The sequence below is a fragment of the Sinocyclocheilus rhinocerous genome, unplaced genomic scaffold, assembly GCF_001515625.1.
Source record: "Sinocyclocheilus rhinocerous isolate Xijiao unplaced genomic scaffold, SAMN03320098_v1.1 scaffold491, whole genome shotgun sequence".
Lineage (NCBI taxonomy): Eukaryota > Metazoa > Chordata > Actinopteri > Cypriniformes > Cyprinidae > Sinocyclocheilus > Sinocyclocheilus rhinocerous.
The window spans coordinates 9,859-27,907 of NW_015625034.1; the positions used below are offsets into that span (position 1 = coordinate 9,859).

The following is an 18,049-nucleotide window of genomic DNA, read 5'->3' on the forward strand; positions in this document are numbered from 1 at the left end:
GACATTTTGCAGTGCATTATGTTGTATTCTCTGGATTTATCCTCACAAAGAATCTATAGGCAACAAAAACATAATGGGAAAATAAATACATAGCCGTCTGCAAAACCCAGGTGCTGCTCCAAAACGTGGCCACCACCTTTGCTCACCATCCACTTTGTTAGTAACAGAAATGTGTTCCCTGAAAAACAAAAAGTAGAAATGACACACTTCTCCATAGGCAAACCCCATATAGAATACACAAACCTCTCAAAACCATATTTGTTCTCTTACCTGAATTATCAGTCTCAGGGTGGTTGGCATGCTCATGTCTTTCTTGATGCTTCATTGCAGCTGCCTTTAAAACACAAATACAAAAAAATGCAGTAAAACTTAAATTCCCTTAAAAACTATAACAAACTAATTCTAAAACTAAGGCAGATAGCCATAAAACTAGTTTAACCTTGCTAACACATGGTTTTATTTTCTCAATAGGCTACTGGCCAACATTAACTAACACCTGAACAAAATTTCACATTAGTTAACTTAATGTTAATATAAGATAAGCGTTGCTCGTTAAAAATCATTTTAATTTGGTACGTTAATTCAATATGCTGACAAAGTCGTTTGAAAGGACAACGCAGTTTACCTTGGTAAAGTTACCTCAATGTTAACGGGTAATTTGTTAACTGGTGTGCAAAACTCTGACAAAACACACACACAGACAGACATATATTTTACCTTGCTTGCTGGTCTTATTCTCTCGTAAGGTGCATCGATACACAGCGCAGATGTTCTCCGGAACTCTTCCGCTCTTGCGGGTTCATCCCCGGCAAAAACCCGCGGCGCTGCCCCATGGGTTCTGTGTCTTCCTCGGATGCGAGCAGCACAGCGCGACGCGACAAAAGACAATATAGAACCCATTATAATCAGCGATACTATCTACAATGGATGCGGACAGTAAAGTGATGCCCCGGTATATTTCTGACGTACAGTTTTTTTGACGTACAAAACATATTTGCCAATCATTACAAGCGATGTAACACGTCCAGTATAATCTGTCCCAAGCTGTTGCGGCGTTGTAGACACGGTGCAGGACAAATCTTGTCAATCCAAATGTAAGAAGTGAGGAAAATAAAACAACCTCAATGGAATGGTGCCACAGAGGCCGTTACGGCAAATACAGTAGTATACAGCAATTTTTAAAAATACAGTAAGTCACTGTATGTGGAGTTTGACGTCACATAAAATTCCCATGATGCGAAGGGTATTACAGTTACTTACTGTAAATGGAATTTGCAGTATTGTACTGGGGGATATACAGTAAATAACTGTAGAAATTACAGAAATGTCTAACAGTGTACATTACTGTACATACATTGCTTGTAGCCTACATTAAGTGATTCATAGAATCAATTGAATCAATGATTCAGTCATAAAATCAGTGACTTGCCGCCACCTGCTGGCAGTTTTAGTTTCAGTTTCATTTTTAAAGTATCTTTTCAGTTATTTAAATCATGTAATATTTCTATATTCAAAATGTTATATTTAAAACATTAATCTCAACATGAATTTATGGATTTAATTGCACTCATGCCACCTCTGAGCCTCATTAAATGTCTGAAAATACACCACAGCACAAGTGCTCCTAAAAAGAAAAGTAAGCGTAGAGCCCTGCATTTTTCTTTTAATGACTTTTGTTTAGTAACGGGTCGTTCACACTTCTGCATTTTAGATTATCACAAAACTTCCTTCTGTATGATTTATAAGCTTGTTTCCTCATAAGACCCCATAGACTTCCTCAAATGTCCCCACAAGGTCTTGCTAAACAAGGTATTACTAAAATTGTAGGGTCATTTGGTCCCCATAATATAGAAAATACCAGGTACTTACACACAAACACCCTCACAAATATATGACTTAGTTTCTAGCCATCAAAGAATTCAAATAAAAATATCTTGCAATATAGCAGTTTTCAACTGAAAATAATAAAAAAATATAAGCACTAAATCAGCATATTAAAATGATTGATTTCTGAAGGATCATGTGAGACTGAAGTTCTAATAAAATTATTATTTTTTTAAATTACTTTTTACTGTATTTTTGATTAAATCAATGCAAAGCTAATTTCATTAGTTCTTTGACTATCAAAAGATCATTGTTGTTCCTGTTTCTGGTTGTGTTGATTAGTTTTGCCCAATTCCTTCAAAATACACAATTATTTTGGCACAGTAAACCCTGTTTTAACCTAAAAAAAAATCCCTAAATCCCAGGTTTTGAGCTGTGCTGACTTTCAGGCACAAAGAGGATAATTATTTCTCTACCTGTGGCTTTGGGTTCATATAACGGAGATTTACTCATATAGACCTCCGCATTCACCTTATCTCAGGTTCTGGGCAGTTCTCACTCTTTCTCATTCAAAGAAACCATATCCTCCATAAAGGACACACTCAGGGGAGAATGGCCAAATAACTCTATAGCGCTATGTCATATATCACTATTGACTGGGAAGGGCACAGTAAGTATTCCAAATGTAAGCCTTTAGCTAATTTCATTTTTATCAGTGTGTCCTTTTCTCAGATTATTGTGGCATTCTTCTCTACACACCTTTTTCATACGGTAATTGGCTGTGAATCAAAGACCTTAATCAATAAGAGAGCATGACGAGTCATTTTCAATAAAGGCCTCCATTATTCCTCTGAGCCAGGCTGTCTGGAGCATTTTCTGTCTGTGTTTCAACACCTTGTGAGTTGCCTACCTAGACAAAATTTTGGGCATTTCAGACATTACATTCAGACCAAATGGACTGTCTACCAAGATGTTTTTGAAGTGAGTAGTCTAGTGGGTAGCCAGCATAGTCAGCTGTTTTGGACATCATAATTACATACAAACCTAGTGAGCTGTCTACCATGTCAGCAGTTTCATGCATCATATAGACACGTATGTACATTCTATTTAAATGATTTAAACTTTAGTGAACTGCCTACCTAGTCATCATTTTGTAGCTGTAAGCGTATTTGAATATTTGATTTAATAAACTAAATAAGTGCATTTTAGTAACCACACACTTTCAAACATTTGATTCAAATGAGACAGCATTTTTGTCCATTATAGTACCGTTCAAATGTTTCTTTCATACAATTTGAACTTGAACGTCCTACATAGCATTTTTTTTAGATGTTCAAGTATTCAGACCTAGTAAACGGTCTACCTAAACAGTCTTTTTAGACACAGTAGACACATCAAACAATCAATTCAAATGTTCTGAACCTAGTGAGCTGCCTATCTGTAAAGTTACTTTTGGCAGTCATAGTCACATTTGAATGTTTATTTCAAAAAGTGAACTGCCTTCATAAACAGCATTTTTGGGCATGTATTATAAAATACTGTCAAATGCATGGTTTTGCATATAAAAACTAGTAACTACCATGTCATTAGAGTGGGAAACACTAAAATAATTTTATTTATTTTTGTTTTTATTTGTTTGTTATCAGTAATGTACCTTAGGTCTTTTGTGTTACATTTACTGCTAATTAGTTAATGTTTATTGTATTACTTTATTTGTTACCTTGATTTTTTCTTTTTTTTCTTTGTGTGGACAGACCATTTACAGTCACCTTGATTTATCATGTGGCTTTCTATTTTACAACCATTTTTTATTATTATGGCTGTTACCAGTCCATTTAAAAAAAAAAAAGTTACATGGTATATTAACATTATATCGCTTAATGAAATTTGTAAAACATACAGGCATCAATACGACATCCCATAATACCTGAAACAGTATCACTGCACGGTTATGGTGAATTTCTGGCAACCACAGCTTTTTGGGCATCATAAGCATGTTTAAACATTTGAGCCTGATGGAGCCTCCCTCTTGACAATATTTTTGAGCATTATAATCTAATAATCTTGTTCGGTGATTTCCAAAAATGCTTTTTAGCTAGGCAGCTCACTAGGTTTGCATACACGGGTCCTCTATTTCTCATTCTTAATACGTTGTTGTGTGTTTTCCATCCGACTTTCTCCCTCCATCATTCTCTCACTCTTTCATCCTTTCAGCGGCATGCCTTCTCTTTCTTTTTCACTCGTCACTGGATTAGTCAAAGGTCATTTTCCCAGCTGACTGATCTTGGCACGATGGAGCGTTCACACCTCAGCGGTCCCGTTCAGTGCCAAAACCCAAATGCATGCACAAGTGTCACACTAATGAAGATGGAACGTGGACCTAGTGCCATGAAGTAAATGTGTGTGTCACAAGCTAAATGTGTGTATTTGTGTGTGTGTTTCCCCCAACAGGCTTGTTAGAGAGAGCAGTCTCCTGCCTGCTATCTTTCAAGTCATAGAGGTAAGTGTGCTTCTGAGCCTTCTGGTTTCCTCACTCTCTGTTTGCCTGATTCATTTATTGCCTTGGGTTTTCTGCTCTGACTTCGGTAAGCAATGGAATTACCAGAAAATTATGAGCTTTATGGAAATCAGAAAACACTATATTGGAAAAATTGACCGTGTTGCAGAAATGCGTCAAAGTATTTAAAAAGGAATAGATTGGTAGAATTTTATCAGTCCTAGACGGACCTTCACTATTTTGGTCATTTAAAGGCATAATTCACTCAAAAATAAACTTCCGTCATTATTTACTGACTCCCATTTCCATTCTAAACCCTTATGCTGTGTATGTATGTATTTATTCATTCATTCATTCATTCAATAGTTCGTTCGGAAGCATCTTCACACAGTTCTTTTCCTTATTATCACAGTTCATAGTGTATTTCTTGTGGCTTGTGTGCTGCAGTCTTCTAAAGCCCAAAAGATAGCTTTTTATGAGAAATAGAAGGACATTATATCATTATTTGCTTGAAAAACTTCACTGCATCCCCTTCTCAGAAACCAGAAATGGCATTTTGACGTGTCATTTTAGAATCTGAGCACTAATGAAATTAGAGCTTCAATGGAAGGGGCAATTTTTTAGAAAGTTTCTATTAAAAAAATTAAACATTATTAATGTATTAATTCCAGAAAAAAATGTTAATCACTTTTCAAATTGACTAATAAATAGACATTTCTGAAACAGTTTAATTGATGTTTAAAAAAATGTAATTATATGTAACAATAGAAATTCAAATAAATAAATCACTTTCCAAACTCATGAATAAAACTGCATTTTCAGAACACAAATATGTTTGATGAATTCCGAGAACTCTCTGACCTTCCCATAGACAGCAAGGATCCTAACACGATCAAGGCTCAGAAACGTAGCAAGGAGATCGTTAAAATAATCCATGTGACATCAGTGGTTCAACCGTAATTTTACGAAGCTACGAGAATATTTTTGTGCGCAAAGAAAACAAAAATAATGACTTTATTCAACAATTCGTCTCTTCCGTGTCACCCTAGCGCCATTTTGGAGAGTATCACATACGTAAACAACGTATGCAATGTATGTATGCGGATGTAAACAACGTATCTGCATACATACGTCGCACGTTGTTTACGTATGTGATACTCTCCAAAATGGCGCTATAGGGTGACGCGAAGGAGACGAATGACGAGACGGACGATATGAGGGTGAGTAATTAATGATAGAATTTTCATTTTTGGTTGAACTATCCCTTTAAGGTGTTGTAATAATTGTGTAATTTAATTTTTTATTTAATTTACATTCAAAATGTTAGTTAAATGTAACAAGTAGATTCCAGGTTTGGAACAACATGTCAGTAAGTAAATGATGACAGATTTCATTTTTGGATGACCTAATCCTTTAACAAAACATGGTTAAATATTTTATAGTTAAATTTTTTTTTTTAAATACTTGTAATTTAGCCTTAGACATGGTGTGTGTGTATGGTTGTGTGTAACAGCCAGACCTTTCTCTTTGAGCATGTTCCCATCCCAGTATCCATTGAGTTATTATGTAAATGAGGCAGTGGGGGTTTGACCTATCAGAGTGCAATGTGTAATTGGGTTGCGGAGTTAATGAAGTGTGGATGTAAGGCCTTTTCAACAGCAGGTTACATTCTCATTAGAGTGGACCCTACATCGACTGTTAATAGTCAACACACCCCACCTCCTCGAAAAACTCACAATCACACATACATACTTATTTCCAGCAGGCCAAAGTGAACAGCAGAGCTGAGCAAAAATATGCTTTAGATTTAGATTTTTTTTTTATTATTATTATTTTTGAAGCTTTCTGGTAAATGGTCATTGTTGAGCAGCCCAGCAGCAATCCAGAGCCAACAGATTTTCAAGAAGTATCCCATGATTGAGCCTTTGACGTTCCCATTACCTGAAGTGAAAAATTACCATTACATTAAAACCACTTTTCAAGGTTAATGTAAGCCATAATCCCAGAATGTCTAATGCGCTGTAATTTAATTTTCCAAAGGATATACTTTTCTATCAGCCAAGCTAACCAAATAAAACTCACAGTCTAAGTATTGGATTATAGGGCATTTTATATGCAAAAAATTATAAGCCAAACAGCGAACACAACATTTTACAATAAGGCACCAATAGTTAAAGCCCACATGAAATCAAAATTGACACTATTTACTTTGTTAGCACACATCTGTGCCAAAGTTATTCCACCGAAAAATTTCATTAAAATATTTTATTAAAATCTGAAAAATATCTTCTTTCTCTCATGATGTCACTCTGATAACTAATTAATAAAAATGCAGCTGTTCTTAAGTTAGCTCAGGTGCATTAAAACATATTAACAGATAGAAATTTTGATTTTAATAATGTATAGGTAAATTCTGAAATTAACATTAACAAAGATTAAAAAATGCTGTAATTTCCATTGTTCTTGTTAACTAATGAAACTAATGTAAACAAATGGAATTTTATTGTAAAAAGTTACCAATATTATTAGCACGTAAACATTAAAGTCAAACATTATGCGGGAAAACATGACTACAACATTACATCTGAAAGTCAAAATCAGTGGTGCACCTCTTTACCATAATCTTGTCAGGCAGAATATTCAGTATCCACGCTCTACAGCTTATTTTCCCAAAATGCTCTGCAGTGAGCTGATTGCACATCTGTTATCTTCATCTACCCGTTTTCTTTCTCTTATGCACTGACCTGTGGTCTGTATCACATTTGCTGAAGTTTTCTGTGTCAACGAGGTGGGCTTCATCTCAGACCTGTAACGTTCATCTGTGCTTGTCTTATTTCTCACAGTTACAGTGTTTGCTTTGGAAATTCCCTCAGCAGTAGTGAGGCAGTTAAGTCCTATTTTATTTGGTCAGTTTCTGATGTCTGGCAGGAGATTAAATCAAACAGCAGGAGAAGATCATTCAGTTTTAATATGGCAAGAAAATCACCAAAAATTTCAGTGTGATATTTTCATATTGATAAATTCATAAAATTTTAGCTCCACCTCAGGAGATAATTTATGAACTATTTGGTAAGGATGTGCCGATATAAAATTCTGGCCATTATCGGTTACAAGATCGTTAGTTGTGATTATTAAATCAGGTATGAGTGTTACTAGTTCCCATACCAGGGATAAGGTTTTGTGTGTGTGTGTGTGTCTTTTTTTTTTTTTTACTGAAGTAGGATGTTATGATATGAACAGGTCTTGCGATAAATGAGATGTAGACTGTTATACTACAATACCATGTGAAAGACCAATGCTTTTCTTGTGAATAGTCACGACTAAAGGTCAATGTTAGGCAAGATTCACAGCTGAATGGCTGCTGATCCTTTAGCTGTGACTATATTCATGCTACAGCACAGCCTTTAGTCACTTCAAAGAAAAAAATTCAAAGGTTTGAGGTTATTTCATTTTTAGTCGTTCTATTCATACAGGAATCTGAAAAAAAAGAAAGAACAAAATTATCAAGGTTTCCACAAAAAAAAAAAAGTATAAAATATTAAGCAGCACCACCGTTTTCAGCTGTCATAGTAATAAGACATGTTTCTTGAATGCCAAAAATTTGGTATCGCCATTGCAGAATTGTATTTTAAAATATATTAAAATTGTAAACAGTTCATTTAAATTGTAATCATATTTCCCAATATTACAGTTTTTTTTTTTTTTTTGTATTTTGCATTTTTATCAAATAAATGCAGCCTTGGTGAGCATAAGAGACTCAAAAATATAGGATAGATAGGCCAAACTGAACTTGTTTCAACCATTCCAATCAGAGAGCAGCCCAGTCTCTGAGTCTCAGTGTAATTCAGATGCGGGCCATTCATCCTCATGAGCCCTGAGAGGACATGAAAGGAAGCCGAGGACTCTAATGAACAAGAGATCACTAATGAACAAGGAGAGAGAGAGGTTTGTCTGACTTCTTTGGCCATCTCAGCAAGCTAGTGAGACGTTAGCTACAGCCTCACATCCCCTTTAATCCCAATCCCTCAATACAGCTGCCCTTCCAGTTCACAATCTGCCCTCCGCACAGAGGTTTGGTCCTGTTTGCTATAACAAGCGAAAGGATTACCGCTTACTGAACATTTGAATTGTGTTAATGTGCTGAGGCGAGTCTTCTCGGTGTAGCCCAAATCCCAAAGCGCCTTATTGGTTGAAACTTTCAAGAAGAGAAAAAAAGAGTAATACTGATGACAAAGGCTGAGTTGTTTAATGTATATCCAGCCCATTCAGCTCTTCCAAGATTATGCTAGGAATCAGTTTGCAATTGTAAAACTCACATGTCAAACAGAATGCCATGTGCAGTTTTTCCTCAAAACTGTAAAACCCAGAGTTTATTTAAAAGAATGTATGAAAATCCTGTGATTTATTTGACCGTCTTTACTCTTTTAGGTCAGACTTTTCTTGAATCACTTAAATCTCAAGGCAGCCATTAACAATTTAAAGAAAGAAAGAACACTTTCAGGTAGTGTCATTGTATGGTATTGCTGAGGGAAAACTTTAATGAATTACTCCAACACTGCTTACCTCAGTTTAACTGCCATGGCTTTCTGTTGAATGTGACCTGTCAGTATAGATCGGACAGGAAAAAGAAACCATTAATGTTCTTGAGAGCCGAGATATGCTCACAGCCACACTTTCTGAGCAAGAAAAGTGCACTGAAAGCTTTTAGCTGTTCTTGTCAATCTAAGGACCAGAAATAAAAGGAGGAGGCTGTTTTTAATGTCCTGTGGTAATAGAAATGACAGTGTTCTGAATATTTCCCCTTTAATGTGGTGTGTCAAGAGGAGAATTGTAAAACCATTTGTCATACCTCTAAGTTAAATAAAATATTAAATAAAATTCTTATTTATTTAATCAATAAAATGGGATTATCCAGGTCACTGGTTGTAGGAAACTGTTCAGAGGATAACTACCATGTTAATGCATAGCTATAGGAATAATAATTTGATGTAAATGCTGGATGGAATGCTGATCCTGTTCCAAATTCAGATATGGGCAAGGCCAATACGAGGGGTCAAGGTTTTACTGGTTAGCGTGGCCCCATTAGCCTCCACTGATAGATGTTGTAATTATACCAACTGGCAGTAAAAAGCATCTTTGAATCAATCAATGAATCAATCAATAAATAAATTCTAGCAACAAATCACAGATATTATATTGAAACTGACGTTTTACCATGCACTGTAAAAAAAAAATCCAACTTTCGAAAAGTTTTACTAACAAATGTAAAAAAAAAAAAAAAAAAAAGAGAAGCCTGAGAAAAAAATTGAGAAGCACAATTATGTAAGATACTAAGACATTTTAAAGAAAATATATCTATAATTATTTTTCTTACTGGCATTGTTAAATAATAAAAAGAAATACAAATTTCACTCACTCTAAACATGTCGCTAGCAAAAGTTTTGTTTACCTTACTTAGATACTCAAGTGTTGTTTTTCACAACATATCCAAATGTTCTCCAAACTTTTCAAATTGAGTCATCTGAACAAACATTTTTACATTGAACGATATTGCACAAGTTCCCAGCATGCATTGCAGCTTGAAAACATTTTATGTTAATTATTATTAAAATAATATAGCTGTAAGCAGCGATTACCAGGGTTCTAGCACTTAAGGCATTTAGGCAAATAAGGAAAAAGACATGACATATTATTTAGCAAAGGCTGTACCAACGTAAAACAATGATTTAAAAAGCATTTTTTGGCAAATCCAGGTAATTTACCATAGAAATATGGTTGTGGTCTAAGCCTCTTAAAACTTTGCGTGCTTGTTTAGAATCACCTGTCGCATGTGCTCAGCAGGTTTCGTGAAGTTTTGAGTTTTCCTTTAGGCTTTATAGGATTTTGGATAAATTTGGACAGGCCCCTTTTCTAAACGACCCCGTTATAGCTTCCCAAAGGGCAAATTTCTAAATTTGTTTGATAATTATTGGCCTAGAGAGTCCAGAGAATTGTACTGCAGTGTTTTTTTTCCCAGATTGAGCGAAAAACCTAGGACTAGTTCGCAAAAGTAGGTTTTTTTACATCTTCTCAATCATTTAACAAACGATTCAATTGACAGCAGTGGTTGTATAGGCAAAGTTGTCCGGAATGAGGAGTTCTATCGTATGATATGAATATTGTGCGTATGTGTGAAAAACCTAAAGCTCTACTTTTAAATGAACCAATTCAAAACGAAAGCAAATGCTCCCTGATTATGTAATCTGTATGAAGGTTGCATTTCTCTCTAAAGGCGCGCACTCTGTGGTACTGTGGAGATGAGAGTCAGCACCCTGAATTTCATCTCGCAGCCGACAAGAAAACATTAGTTTATTAATAAATAATTAAAATTTCTTATTTTTTTCATAAATATTTGGCTACTTCTGCCTGTGCTTTGTGGCAAACTTAATGCGTGTGCTTGAGTGCGGAATATATTAAGGCTCATTATGGATTAGTAGACTGTTAATTTAATATAACCGTGGGATGTTGAATAATGATTTAAATGAACGACTACTAGTTACTAGAAAAATCTTAAGTGGGGGCAGCCCTGTTAAATACCCTCTATACATCTCTGTTAAAGTTTTTAAAGCATTTTATTTGTGTTTGCATAAATTCTGCTTTCAGAACGGTCCGTAATGAAGAGATGCCACATCCTTAACATTGATTTTTCCTCTGAAACACAAAAATGAAAATTGAAATAAAATCAATATTTTATGTTTTGTGAATGGTCAACCCTTCTCCATTCTGCAGATATTGTTGCTTCTGGTTTTTGGATTGTAAATCACAGAAATTTTACAAAATATGTTGTCTCCCAAAAACTTGGGTCTTTTTTGTCACGTCCATAACGCATTTGTATTTCCCAAATCTAAAATATAAAAAACGTTCACATGCCACGAGGGCAGGTGTTGTCATGCCACTGGGGCTGAGATATGGATGCTGTCCTAGGCTGCCTGTACTCACAGCAGCCCTGCCCCCGCTCTTTTTATTTATTATTTTCTCGCAGCCCCACTCGCAGTGTTGCTAGCCGTTCCGTAATTGTCCAGTATTTAAGGCATCAAAGAAGCGTCCCGTATGAAAGCTATAGCCTACGGAACGCAGTTTGTCCCGTATTTGCAAGCGATCAATCCTCTGCCGTCTACTCCTGCTTCACAGCGAGCGGGAATCCACGTTTTGATTTTGCCCAATCAGTTTTGGAATGCAAACAACTTATTGATCATGATCCAGCATTCAATCAAAACATTCAATCTGCCTGAGGGAAGACGCCTTTCACTATTGTAAGTTAATACTGTTGAATAGAGAAAAAAATAGGCTACATCAACTTCTAGCCAATTGGGTTTGTACAAATCCAAGGACCAGAAGTAGCCCACACTCTCTAAGTTTTTTTTAATTGAAAAATGCTTTAAAATGCTTTATTGACTGATGTTTCATAGACGTTCAGTTGTTATCCTAAATTACTACAATACTTGAGCAGTCTCAATTCTGTAATGGCACAATTTACTCAGGCCGATGACTTTTTTTTTTTTTTTTTTTTTTACATTAAAATTTTTTTTGGGTAATTTTGTCTTTTACTGGCTGAAGAAAGGTTAATTGGCAACCCTAATGATGACGTAATTATCTTTTGACTCCTACGACAGAGGCACCTTGCTAAAAAACTGTCAGATGTTGAAGATATAAACAAAATATCATCATTTCAGTCAGTTTGCAAACTTTCCCTTTGCGACACCTGGCAGTAGTTTTGTGAACAACTTCAACAAGCGACTGACTTGCAGTTAACGACGTAGCCCTGCGGCGGCAGTAGTAGTCATTTTGGTTGTCTACCTACTGTACACTCATTTACGCCCTTGAAAAATGCGATATTGATTCTCCGATGCATTGCGATTCTCTCTTCAATGTTTCTGAATTTTTGAAAATTCTCTGACAAATTTTCTGACAATTTCTGAACTGATTCTGAGCATGGTTTTTCCCCGCATATGGCACGCGGCGGGCTTCATTGCACAGAATATGCGCTGTGAGACACGTGCGCATTGCTTGACAGTGTGTGCTTCCACCCGCCGTTATTTCAGTATTATACTTTAGATATGCTTTCATTGATGCCTTTTGGAATGCAGTACGTATATGATGAACGAAACTCACGTACTGACAGACTTTCACGTGTGCTTCGTGTTTGATGTTCTGAAGCTCGATCGCAGCTGCGGTTAAATGCACTTGCATCTCCGAACACTTTTATATACGAAATTGATGTAAACACAGTCAGTTATGTTTTCAGAACCGGACAAAACATCTGATATATCGAAATAGAAATGTGCATTAGTGTGAATCAGTGTAAATGCAAGCCTGTTAAAGCTGCCACTGTCTGTGATCTCATCAGTAATTATCAAACAGCAATAATGCTGAGGGAAAAAAGAAAAACCCATAACTATGATTGTCTGTAAACTTTCGGATAGCCTACTTAAATAACACTTATTTTTAAATAAGTAATTATTTTAAAAAGTAGCCTGCTTATAATTTAATAAAATAAAAAAAGTAAAACTTGCACAAAATAAATTTGATATAAAATGTATATGAAAATATAGCCATGTGCAGTAATATTGAAAATTGAGAATGTGATGTATCGTGATATTGAGTTAAATCGAATCGTTTACATGATAATCATAATTGAATTGAATCGTGAAACCAATGAAGATTCACACCCCTATTTTTAAGATGGCAGTACTGACTTACAGAGATTCCAACTATAAACAAAAAAGCATAGAAACTGCAATTTTGGTTAAAATGTAAAGTTGTAAAGATGTATTTGCACAGGAGAAGAATTCATTTTGGAATTGGATAGTGACTCCCAGAATCGGAATCAGATCAGTTCGTGAAGTGCCTAAAGATTTTCACCCTTAGTCGAAAGTTCAACTTTTTTTGATAATTATTGATATTCACTCTCCAGAGAATCTTTCTGCACTGGTTTGGTTCCGATCGGGCTAAAAACCTAAGACTAGTTCGCAAAAGTAGGTTTTTCAAAAATGCGAAATACCTGAAAATTTCGCCAGGCTCACAAGCAAATCTGAGGCATGTTGTTTTGTCCGGCATGAGCCAAGGATTCCAACGATATAAGACACTTGAGCCTGCGAGTGACGGTTTAGGAGTTATAAATTAATTTGTACTTTTGATCGCTGTAGCGTCCCCGTCAGGCCGATTGGGGCGAGCCTTGGACACGTTGTAGGCGGTGTGAGTACTACCATCCTTCCAAGTTTCAAATCTCTATGACTTCACGATCTACACAATCAGTTTTACAGTTTTAGGGAAAAAATTAAGTGTGATAGTCGATTTTGTCCATTGGGATTTGATTGGATTGTTGTCATTTGCCAATTGCTAGGGATTGTTGTCTTGCCCTCATGTCAGTACACGTCATTAGAGAAGAAAAGTTTTTGTAAGGGAGAGGATGTCGTTTAGGATGTTGATTGAAATGTTTTTGATTAAAGAAAAAAATTTCAAATTAAATTACAATTTTTAAAAAATGAACAACGTACTCAAACAAATCCCTAGATCCCTATATCCCTAAAATTAGTCACATCAGGATAGTCGAGTTGCTAGATCAGTCATTTTTCTGCACTTCCAAAGTCATTAGTCATATGACATTCACAGCTCAGGTGATTGGTTCATAATATTCGGACTGCAGAACTGAGCACCCTTGACTCCAGCTGACCAACTACCATTGAGATGTGAGTGAATGGTAAAGGCCCCTGTATAGTCATGACAAAATCCTTTTTTGTTCTTTGCTTTGGGGTAAAAAAAAAAGTTTATTGCTATGTTTTTTTCGTTTTTTTTTACCCGAGCAGCAATATACTGCTCCAGAACATATCAACAACGCCCACCCCATTGAGAGCGGCGTTTAGATGAATATGTAAATATGTGCTGCGCGCATATTTAACACACAACAGAAATGTCAGTGTTGATAAAACGGTTAAGAAAGCATCTGATCATAGCGATGTGCATATGTTTGCACCAGATCTCCAATTTGGCACTCAAGTCAAGTCACATCATGTTTATTTATATACAATAGACTGCTTTTGAAGTATTACACATTAAAAGTGTCACTTTCAATTAGAATTACAACTTCAATTTCTACTATAAAGCAGATTTCCAGTGTGTTCATTTTTTTTACTGATGTCTGACCTTGACAGACTGAACAGAAGAAATGAACCTGAGAAGATTTCCATGTCAACAAAGACTAATTTTAGTTTAAAGTTGCTTACCAGCATGCAAAAGTGAAATTTCTCGAAAGTTTGCTTTGGCAAGTTTTTTCGAACTCTCTAAACAAGCAACTAAAGTTCCTCCCTCGTTTTGACCTTTTTTTGTTCAAAAAGAGGTCACATAAATTCTTGCTTCAATTTCGCTTAGTGTATAGGGGCCTTAATTGTTATCTTTCTGCAATTATTACAGACCTCCTTACAATGATGGCGTGTAAAATCAGTGGTAAAACATCCAATTCTACCTTGTGTAGTTAGAAGTTAAGGATGATTGTTTCACTTAACTCTGTGACATCAATGCTGGTTTTGTTAAACAAGCTATTTTCAGCACTGACCCAATATTAAATGCTTCCTCATTGTCTCTCCTGCAGTTTGTATGTGTGCGTGCTATATTTATATATGGACTGAAGGTTCCTGATGAATGCATGACCCCTCCACTCCACCTCTCCCGAGGCTCCGTGCGGAAATAAAGCGGAAAAAGTAATGATTCCAGGCCTTGAAAATTATTGCACAGCCTGTGGAGGGGCTCAGAGATTCCCCTGAGACAGACATACCCTTCTCTATCTGTCTGTCAGCCAGTAGAGTTGGCCAGACCCCTCTCTCTTCCTCTTTATCTCTCTTTCTCTCCCAAGCCTCACTCAGACCTCTAATTAAAACCCCCATCGATTTTTTTCCCTCCTTCTTCTGCCTTCTTTCTGCTCTTCTTTGTCTGTTTATCATGTTTTTAATCGGCCCCTGGACCTGAGCTCGCTGCAGGATTAGACAGTGTCTTTGACCCTAGAGTCGAAAGAGCCAGACAACACCGTCCCGACACCTCCGGTCTTACCCAGCTTCCCCTGTTGGCCTCACCCAGCCTCGGGTGTCTGCCCTGGGGGAGAGATGAGAAGGGCAGAGGCTTGGCTCTCTCTATCTGACAGCACCTCTGCCCTCTCTAGTTAGGTTCACTCTCCACTTTTGAAAATAGTAGACGCTACACAAAAGTGGAATTGATGATCTAGACTTTTTGCTGTTGTCGGTTTTATAGCAGGCAGTTTTTTCCTTACTGGAAGTGATTTACTGCGTTGGATTACAGCTATAAGCAACAAAAACTCGTGTTTCAGTGATAATACTGTGGTTAAGGGGAGTTATTTGGCACAACATGGAGTAAAATGCCAAAATTACTACCTAATGAAATCAATGTACTGCACAGCCATGAGTGGCTTATTTTCTTTACAAAATAGTTGGTTACACTTTATTTTGATGGTCCCTTTAACACATTCTGTTGACTATAAGTAACGTTGCACCTACATATCTACTAGCTCTCAATAGAGTGTTGGTAGAGTATTAGTAGACTGGTAGGACTAGGGTTAGAATAAGTTGTTTTTGTAGTTTTGCAAAGGATGTCTGTTGGGACACCATCTCAGAAAAGAGTTAGCAGATATTAATCAGACAGTCTACTAATACTCTAATGAGAGTTAGTAGACATGTAGGTGCAACGTTACTTATTGTCAGCAGAATGTTCAAAAGCGACCATCAAAATAAAGTGTTACCAAATAGTTAATAATATTATTTTGGTAACACTGTACTGTAATAGACCACTTTAGACATTCTGCTGATTATAAATAACTTTGCAGCTACACACTAGTGCTCTCACACTAATTTGCCCTGTTAAATTAATCACTACTTTTTAAACTTTTTTTTAACTAAAAGGTTATTAGTTTACAGTCGCTAATTACTTTGTACTGCATTAAATGGTTAGTTCACCCAAAAATGAAAATTCTGTCATTAATTACAGTTGAACCCCTGATGTCACATGGATTATTTTAACGATCTCCTTGCTATGTTTCTGGACCTTGATCGTGTAAGGATCCTTGCTGTCAGTGGGAGGGTCAGAGAGCTCTCATGTTTCCATCAAAAATATCTTAATTTGTGTTCTGAAGATGAACGGAGGTCTTACGGGTTTGGAACAATATGAGGGTGAGTAATTTGAACTTGAACTTAATGACAGAATTTTAATTTTTGGGTAAACTATCCCTTTAAAGTCAGTGCTGCCCCCAAGTCTATATGTCATTATGGTCACTATATGATCTCTCCTTCTAATTAAATGTTTTGCTTGATTTGTCATTAACCCAGCCTGATCGTTTAGAACAGTGGTTCTCAACCTGTTTGTCTGAGACTAGATTCAAAGGCCCTCCTATCTAAGCTGATGTACCTCTCTGTTGTAATAAAATAAACAAATGTAAAAATGATGTCTTTTTAATGTAGTACATCTTTATTTTCAGTGTTCTTTTATCATTTAAAATAAGATTATGCTAATATAACTAAATTTAAATAATATTAAGACTTGCTGGGGCTCGCTTGGAAGTTTGCCGAGGCTCCCTAGTGGGCCCGCGGCCCCTGGTTGAGAACCACTTGTTTATAAACATGAAACACACTTCTCATCAGTATGATCCACTAATAAACAATTCAGGCTGTGTAGAATTCAAATTATGCTTAGTCACAGCAATAAACGCTAATTTACACACAGCTTTGAACGTGGTGCTTTCAAACTTTTTTTTTCCCCTTCGATATTGATTTGAGATATTTTGAGATTTTAATATAAGACTATTTTTGTTTTTTTCAGGAGCACCAGAATAACACAGTCGGCAGCACGATGCAGAACGCCATGGCTCTCCTCTGCAATCTGATTGGACAGAAGGGCACAGACCTCCGACCATTCTACCAGCAAGGTGCAGTGCATCTGAACTTCGTTCACTTTGATATATATCGGCCCTCCGGTTTCTAGCCTGTCTCTTGAACCAGAACACACAAACCCACACAGTCTTTTCACCCAGACACTACCACGCACATGAAAAGGGCCTGCATTCAGAGAGCTGCCCTTGTTTTGTTTTGGAGTGTTTTCATTCCATTACCAGACCCTTATTGCTCTCATCTCGCTGTCTGACACTCGTGTTTGACTCTGATGGAGGGGGAGGGCATTCAGCTGCCTTTTTTAAGGGCTTCCACCAGATACTGCTGCTTTTATCAGCGTGGACTCATGTGTGGCGGCCCTGTAGCCCGCATCTACTTAGTGTCCCACCCATCTAGCCCTCACATCACCCACTGTCCGGGCTTAGGCATCTAAAAAAGCCTCCCCTCGCCTCCTGTTTTCATCTGTCGCTATCTACCCAGCTACTGGGCAGCCTCTCACTCATTCTCTCATCTGCACAAGTTGCTGTCTGTTGCCTCTCTGTTCATGCCCATGCAAGGCTGTTTTTTCCCCCCAGCCTGCCGTGTGAATGCCCAGTCTCACCCAGACACTTTCAGCTCTCTGTGCTGAATTATTGAGTAATGGATTCCTATAGCCTTACTCATGTTGACAGTTTTGGACCCGCATGCCTGTCTTCGCCACACCATAGGGCGAGATGGACACTGAGGTGTGCGTGGGTGTACGTTTGTGTGTGTTTGTTTTTTACAAAAGGAGATGAGTCAGATTCACACACACTCTCCACAT

General features: G+C 36.8%; 1 protein-coding gene across 1 annotated transcript in view; it reads left to right on the forward strand.

Annotated features, from left to right (window-relative positions):
• The window catches only part of LOC107749071 (serine/threonine-protein kinase ULK4-like), a gene marked incomplete at its 5' end in the record, with an annotated part of 26,684 nt that extends 9,343 nt beyond the window's left edge, over positions 1 to 17,341 (forward strand). The window contains 2 exons of the mRNA XM_016564124.1: positions 4,276 to 4,324; positions 17,180 to 17,341. Of these exons, the coding sequence (XP_016419610.1) occupies positions 4,276 to 4,324; positions 17,180 to 17,341 (211 nt within the window). The remainder of the gene's footprint in view (positions 1 to 4,275; positions 4,325 to 17,179) is intronic.
• Positions 17,342 to 18,049: the final 708 nt, after the last annotated feature.